The 8,423-nt window shown below is 37.4% G+C and overlaps 1 protein-coding gene across 1 annotated transcript; it reads right to left on the bottom strand.

Moving 5' to 3' along the window:
• Positions 1-2,419: 2,419 nt before the first annotated feature.
• On the bottom strand, positions 2,420-7,743 carry LOC103454742 (probable copper-transporting ATPase HMA5). The gene is made up of 6 exons (XM_008394339.4): positions 7,351-7,743; positions 4,470-5,867; positions 4,109-4,363; positions 3,680-3,802; positions 3,102-3,581; positions 2,420-3,001 (listed from the first exon to the last, which is right to left on the bottom strand). Exons 1-6 carry the CDS (start codon positions 7,639-7,641, stop codon positions 2,585-2,587), a joined length of 2,964 nt encoding a protein of 987 aa, XP_008392561.1. The 5' UTR covers positions 7,642-7,743; the 3' UTR covers positions 2,420-2,584.
• Positions 7,744-8,423: the final 680 nt, after the last annotated feature.

Below are 8,423 nucleotides of genomic sequence, written 5' to 3'. Positions count from 1 at the left end.
CTCCCTTGAACTTTTATAATTAGCCAAAATTAAACAAATCAATAAATATTCCCTTAAAAAGTGTCAGGAACCAAACAGGGAGAATAGGCTAAAATTAAATTAAGTTCAGGAAGAAAATTGACAGCTCTATACAAGTTCAGGAGACAAATCGACAGATATGTCCTTAAAAAATGTCAAGAAAATATCAAAAGTTATCAAGAAAATGCAGGAAATGTAACATTATAATGTAAGTCCAGATAATTAAATATTTGCAAGACGTGAGGTATATGGTTCAACTATTTTCCTTCCCTTTCTCAGGAACCAAACAGAATCCACTGAGAAAACCCATAATATTTCTCAAGAGAGTTGTAAAGTCCTCATTTTTCTTACACACCGAAGCAGAACAGTAAAATATAGAATTAAGGGGCCTAAAACTGAAAATGCAGGTAAAACTTTCTGACTTAATTTCTCAACACACACGCACTTTGACAAACCAAAATAAAAATACATGAAAAAATACAAGCAGAGAAGCAAAAGTAGAATTTAACAAAGCTAGAAGCTTTTTAATACCAACATATAATATTAAAGAGTGTGGAAACTTTCAGAGTTTGTACCTTGATTACGTACCTCCTTTGGAGCTAAATACAGCTGCATTCAGATTTTGGCCATTTTCTTTCCAAAGTTCTGAGAGAGGAAGAGGATGACAATGCAGCAAGGTTTGAGAGATTTAGAAAGAGAGATGAAAATAACGTGGGATTTGCTTAGCTAGGAGTGGTGAGTGAGAGAAAAAAGATGTGGGTGTTGGTACTTGTCTTTCTCTTCCAGTTCGCAACTCCTTTTGTCCGTATTACTTTCTTCGTCTTCTCAGTTTGGTGTTTCTCATTAGTTTCTAAGGTCATTTCCAATCGAAAGAGTCAAATATAGTTCTCGTTTAAAATTATAGTCATACAAAAATTATATTTACAGGGACAGTGTCATATAATACTCATTAACATCTCCAGCTGAACGGGCTTAATCTAATCTCCTCAATAATTTATTAGTTTTAAGTTTATACTTTAAATTCATTGGTTAATTTAATTAAACTACTGTTAGATGTTTCAAATCTAGCCGTTGAATTTGAATTAATTATTGCAACTGAGGAGTTGAGCCCCAATGGGCTCCATAAAATTATAGTCCAACCATCGGTTGGAGATGAACTTTTACGCAAATCAGGCCTTTTTTTTTTTGACACTTTTAGACCTTTAGCCCTCTCTATTGGAGATGGCTTACAAGGAAATGCTTCTAGCTAGGTAGCCAAAACGGTTACTTTTTCAAGTTTCATTTCACATGTGTCCACTTATCTTACTCAAGTTATTATTAATGATGTAATGAATAAATTATAAGGATAAAATCATGTAAGGAGAGAATATTGGTAGACAAAATAAGAGAACTAATCGATGAAATGGGTGCCAAAGGAGAATGGCACATGGGAGATTCAAATAGGTAATAATTAAAGTCAATCAACCCGAAAAGGCATGAACATTTCAAAGTGATTTGATTCCACGGTCATCATATCCCATGATTAAGGTGGCTGTGGAAGGAAGAGTTTTCAAAGAGGCAAGACTTACAGACGAAACAGATGGTCGATCTAGAACTAATGTTTATACTATTGTTGACCCTAAAAATTACAATACCTACCTAATGCGTAGACTGAACAACTATGAGCTAACTATGTCCTTCTTGTGAATATGAGCGTGCTAACTCGATACTGAACTCGGTCAGTGAGTAGAATAGATGGGGTGGTGTTGAGTGAATACGGCGGAGGAAGGAACAAGTCTCAGCCTTAGGTTCTAAAACCTAAAGATAAGGTTACTGTATCACTACAAAGTTGAATAACTGGTTCAACTTTCAATGTGCCGAACACGAGGTAACCTGGTAACACCTCACTTCGTCGAAAGGCTAATGAGATGACCACCTCACTTCGTCGAGAAGCTAATGAGATGACCTATATAGGCGAAAGAATTAGATACTCTTTGCATGTCGAGACATGGATAAATAACCAACTGAGCAAAAACAATGTTGTTTACTTATCCAAACTGAAGGTGTTATTGGTTCACCTGGTTCTACGACTTTGGTGCTTCTTAGTTATAAGATGTCGCCAGGTGCCAACACAATGCTGCTTACTTATCCAAGCCGAAGATATGTTGACAGGAGGGTTGTAATAGTTAATGTATTGCTCAGAGATGTGAGAAGGGTTTCACATAGAGTGAAGGTTTTCACGTAAAGCGTTTTTGAGTTATTTGTTAAGTTGAAGGGGCTTTCAATGTTGTAGAGCCTCTTCGGGCTTCCAAGACTACCAGTAATTCACTTTCAGATGGCAATCGAATTAATGGGTGATCTTCCTTTTTCATGGATGATTTAATTTGTTAGATGTATGATGGTTAAGTATCCATCAATTACGTAAGGTAACAACACTGCAAATTCATATATATCTGATGTTCTAATGAAGATTGCATTTGTACACGCATATATACATATTTGCTTCTTCAGCCAAACCACTACCCAAATTACTAAAACTCGAGTCCTACACGCACGCACACAACAGAATTAAAAAGCTCCTTATTGATCACTCAATACTTATTCCGCGTACCTCCAAGTTGTCCAGAACCTTTGGCTTCTTATAATTCTTCAACAGCAGAGAGCAGCAAACAACACTGACAGAAGAAGCTGCCATTGCAGCTCCAGCAATCCATGGTGGTAAACGAAATCCAGTAGGTGGGAATAGGGCTCCTGCAGCTATTGGAATGCCAAGAACGTTATATCCCAAAGCCCAGATGTAGTTCAAACGGATACGGGTGAAGGTTTTCCTAGAAAGGTGAATCGCAGTTATCACATCTTCCAAGTTGCTCTTCACTAGAACAATGTCAGCTGCCTCAATGGCAATGTCTGTTCCTGCACCAATTGCCATTCCTACATCTGCTGCCACAAGTGCCGGTGAGTCATTGATTCCGTCTCCCACCATTGCCACAGTGTAGCCTGAAGCCTGTGAATAATGAAATTAAGTAATGTGTATGCGGTGCGCATGAAGTGAAGAACTTACTCTTGTAGTTTGTAACATATTAACGAAATTATATCATATGTACCTGCAAATCCTTCACTTTCTCTGCTTTCTGATCGGGTTTGGCTTCTGCTATAATGGTCTCAATTCCAACTTCCTTAGCGATAGAATTTGCAGTTCCCCAGTTGTCACCTGTCACCATTATACTTGTAACTTTCATAGACTTGAGTATGGAAATTACTTCTCGAGCACTTGGTTTCAGTGGATCAGATATGGACAGAACTCCAGCCACTTCTCCATCTATAGCTATTAAAATTACAGTTTGAGCGAGTCCTTCCGCTTTTGCAAGTATCTCTTCTGCATCAATTGGAACCGCAATGCTGTGCTCCACTATCAAGCTCTTGTTGCCAACAATTATTTCCTTGTTCCTAACAATGGCCTTCACCCCATGCCCAGTAATGGATTCAAAGTGTTTTGCTTCTGGCCAAGCAGGATTCTCTTCGTCTTCTCTGAACTTTTTGGCATACTCAACAATGGCCTTAGCCAACGGGTGTTCGCTATTCACCTGATATGTATAAATCATATACATAATCATAATGTTTTAAATCAATGGGGCTAATAATGAAAATACTGAGGATATGTGTTTCAAATCTTTAAACCTACCTCAGCTGCAGCAACAAGTTCATAGAATTCTTGAAGCACCATATTTTTCAAAAGTCGCGTGTTGACAACCACTGGCTTTCCAATTGTTAGAGTCCCCGTCTTGTCGAACACAATGCAGTTCACCTAAAACATCATTAATCAGATATATAAGAAGAAAATATGAAAATTCTGATGGACACCTCAGGGTAAGACTAAGGAAGAATATAGTTAGACTACATCAACTGACTAAAGGAAAATCAAATTATATTTTGGTCCATAACTTTGTGAACAAAATAAGAACATACCTAAATTTTTTAAAATTTAAAATGAAACTACACTATTCGTAGACTTCGCTTAACGGGTGAAATTGCATAATTTATTGTTTTTATACTGTCCCAAGGCAGAAAAATAAGAACATATCAATCTACAAGAAGGATGCTGCTTTCTAACCTTATGTGCACTTTCTAATGCTTGGCCTCCTTTGATCAATACACCTTGAAATGCGCCTACTCCAGTTCCAACCATGACAGCTGTGGGAGTTGCTAGGCCTAAAGCACAAGGGCATGCTATAACCATGACAGAAATTCCAAACTGAAGAGAAAGCTCAAAGCTATCCATGGAAGATGGTATCCAAGATTCAGGGTAGCTGTGGTATTTTCCAGCCAAAAACCAGGAAAGCCAGGTCAAGAATGAAAGTAGGATCACCTGCAAATTAGAGCCACGTCTTAAGAAAAAGCCTCTGGTATCCTTTCAATTAAACCAAAAGAAATCCATACAGAACTTAAGTGATTAATCATGTTATAATTATAACCAGTGGCACAAAGTATTTGGAAATGCGGTCAGCAAACTTCTGTACAGGAGCTTTGGCCATCTGAGCTGACTCAACCAGCCGTACAATCTGGGAAAGGGAACTTTCTGAACCAACTCTAGTTGCCTTGATATGTAGGACACCATTCTCATTCAAAGTACCTCCAATGACCGAGTCACCCTTTCTTTTTGCGACTGGTCGTGCTTCTCCTGTTATCATACTCTCATTAACATGGCTTTGCCCCCATGTAACATAACCATCTGAAGCTACTTTCGCCCCTGGAATAATTTTAAGTATGTCATTCTTTTGTATCAACCTACTATCAATTTCCTGTTCATTTATCACATTTCCTACTTCATCTAGTGCCAACAATGCCGCTGTTTCAGGTGCCAAGTCCATCAATTTGGCAATGGCATCAGATGTCTTCCCCTTAGTTAATACCTCTAGGTACTTTCCAAGGAGAATGAATGAAATAAGCATGGCACTAGTCTCGAAGAAATCAGTCCCCATAAAATCTGGAGAGGTAGCAGCTCTCACTACCGAGTAGACCGAATAAAAATAGGCTGCATTTGTTCCTAATGCGATTAGCACATCCATATTGGCGGAACCATGGCGCAGTGATTTGTATGCCCCAGTATAGAACCTCTGGCCTATAATGAATTGCACCGGGGTGGCCAGAATCCATCTCATGAGCTCCCCAATCATGAGATTATTCACAATTTTAGTTTCTAGGCCATGCTTAATTCCAGGAATATACATGAAGACCATGGAGGTTAAAAACACCGGAATAGTGAAAACCAAACTCCACAGAAAGACTCTAAAATACTGCTTAATTTCCTCCTTTCTATGACTATCTCTTCCTGCTTCACCTCCTGGAAAAATCCTTGCCTTGAAACGCCTGGACCCGGTTGTTTCAATCACATTAATGAAACTTCTTGGCCCTGTAATATCTGATTTGTAATAAAGAGAGATTTTCTTGATTTCAGAATCGAAGTCTACAGCTTGCACACCAGGGAGTGCTTGAAGAGACTGTTCAAGTATCCTCATTGAACGATCGGTCCTTACACCATCAACTTCAAGCTCTATCCGGCTCATGTGTTCCCCTGCAGTAATGAGTTTGCCTTCGAATCCAGTGTCTTCAATGGTTTGCAACAGCTGGTTGTAGCTCACAATCTTTGGATCATAGTGAACATCTGCTTCTTCAGTTGCTAAGGCAACTTGGGCTTTTTGTACACCATCAACTGCCTGTAAAGCTGATTCAACAGTGGTCGAGCAAGAAGTGCAAGTCATTCCCTTTATCAGAATTCTGCATATCAATGTGGACTTCTCATTTCCCTCCTCATCATTAATCAAAGTGGCTTGGAATCCAACATCTTCAATCGTCTCGCGAATAGTCTCCGCCTATGATAAGAGATAAGACAACAGCTATAAAAAAAGTCCAACTGCCAATACAGAAAAATTCATTTTTTTTCAAAAAATTAAAAGACAAAAATCGAACTTCCCAACTCCCCCTGCGAGCTTCTTCAGAAAAATTCATTTTCTTCAAATCATGGCATCTTCCTCAAACTGTTCATCGTTTGTTTATTTCAACTGGGTACTCTCGTTGTTAATAGAAGACATATACATAGGCTAACATACCAGAACAGTTTCTGAATTAAGGTGCAAATCTGCTATATATAGGATTAAATTAGGAAAATAATTTTTACACTTTCATTTTCTCTCCTCACACACCAATCTTTATTTTCTTGCCGTTGGATTAAATAAAGTAAACAAAAACCAATTGACAAAAGTTAGTGGTCTACTCAAACAAATGTTGAGCTCGTTGGTGAAAGTGTTAGGCGTCATATAGTATTAGTTTCGTTTTTACATACATATTCTAGAGGCTAAAGCTTGCTTATATTTTAATAGACAGTAGTTTGGGTTGTACTTGGTGCGGAAGAGAAGTCTTTTTTTTTTCTTATTAAAGAAAAATAGGTTTGTGAATCTCTACAAACTATGTAGCTAAGTCGAAGATTAGAACTATGATTAAGACTCTTTGTCAGTTAATTAAGGCCGTGACTTAAGAGGTTTATGAGCAAAATAAGATGCTCTACTTATATATATATATATATATTGTCTTGATACTTGATTCATGACCAAATTACAAGGCACCTGGCTTTATATTAAGGTAATGCTAAGAAGACCAAATTTTTTTAAACCAAATTCACAAATCAAATGATGTGATTATAGATGTTTGGATGATTAATTAAGTGTCGATTAACGTGATTGTTTCTTATTGGTGACTCATAATTTGATTTGCAATTTGGTTTAAAAAATTTGATCTCCCTATCATTATCCTTTATATTAAGCTCAATACCTACAACCTAGAAAAATATATAAACAGAATATGAACTTATAACATCTCTTTTGTTGACATTGGATTAGGTCTCCAAGTACATCTTTTTTCCGTGGAAAGAAAATTTTGTTAGAGAAATGATTTCCACAAACTCGTTTTTTCATTCAACAACTTATTGTTCATTTTTTATTTTTAATTCTTCTTTGGTTCACTCAATTCAAAAGCTAAAAATAATAGTTTAGTGTGCAAACTCAATCCAAATGCCACAACTAAGTTTTCTTTTGGTATAGAATTGATTATGTCTGGAATCGAAGCTTAGAAAATCCCAATTTTCATTAACTTATTTGTAAAATTAATAGGACAATTTCTTGGTGTGCAAAAGTGCAGAAGCAATTCCAAGACACATCACATATAAACATGAAGATAATTATTTAGATCCCGGCCACAATCAACACAAAACAAAATTAAAATTTTACATTCAATGTGACACCATCAGTAATCAAAAGAAAAAACAAATGAAAGATCCTCGTGATAGGTAAAGCGACTTACGTTAACGTAATTGGGAAAGAACATAACTTGCGCCCGGTTGTTCAAGACGTCGACAATAGCCTCGCGAATCCCCGGGAGCCTCTTGACGGCCTTCTCGACTGACCCGGCGCAGGCGGAGCACGTCATGCCCGTGACAGAGAACAAAGCCTTATCCTCAGCTCCGGCTGCCAGGCTGGTCTCTTCAGCCGCCACACCTTTGGGGTACTTTGGCATGGAGGGGTAGTGGGGCCGGGGTGAGAGGTCACCCCAGCTCTCGTTGCGTATGCATAGGGCCAAGAACTTGGTCGCCATGAACGTGAGGTTGGTTGGTGGCTATGATCGGAGCCTTCTTTTTGGTCTCTGCAAGCATAAATGATAAAGTTTAAAAATTGGAGGGTAATGTGTTGGCGAAGTAAGAATTTGATTCGAATGCAATGAGTATTTAACGGTGGGGGGATAGATGGTGGAGGGTGGTGGGTCCCGTCATAACCTAAGTCCAACGCTATTGGGTGTGATGAAGTTAGTGGCAATTGTATATGCAGAAAAACCCTAAAAATCTCTTCTTCTTTTTTTATAATTGAAAAAAATAATTAAGAAGAAAGTCAAAGTAGGTTTCTGCGTTTGCCAAAAAAAAAAAAAAAAAAGTCGGTTTCTGCCCCCAAATTGATGAGCCGGATGAAAAGGATTATTTAAAAAAAAAAAAAAAAAAGATAAATTATGTTTTTTTTTTTTTTAAATTAGAACATAGTGGATCAAATAGAATGTCTTATTAAATAGAGCAATCTACCACTCGTCTCTTTAGTGCTAAACCTTTGTTTTTGAATAAAGGTAAAGATATTGGTAAAGGTTTTTGATAATTAGAGTAGGGAGTGATTTTCTGCACACTTATTTTTACTTTTTGTATACCTATTTTAATTTCGGTTTTTGATTATTTTTTTTTTGTTTTGTTCAACTTAGCATTCAAAAAAAGCATAGTTCAGAGCTCAGCTCCAACTAATTCTTCATAAGTGAGGTGAGATATTTGCCTTTCTTTTTTATTTTTATTTTTTTGTACAAGATCCGCTTTTTTGTTAGCATGACCAGGAAATTGAAGT

The sequence above is a fragment of the Malus domestica genome, chromosome 14 (genome assembly GCF_042453785.1).
Source record: "Malus domestica chromosome 14, GDT2T_hap1".
Taxonomy (NCBI): Eukaryota; Viridiplantae; Streptophyta; class Magnoliopsida; order Rosales; family Rosaceae; genus Malus; species Malus domestica.
Note: the sequence above shows the minus strand (reverse complement) of the source record. Positions and strands in the feature narration are given on the sequence as shown.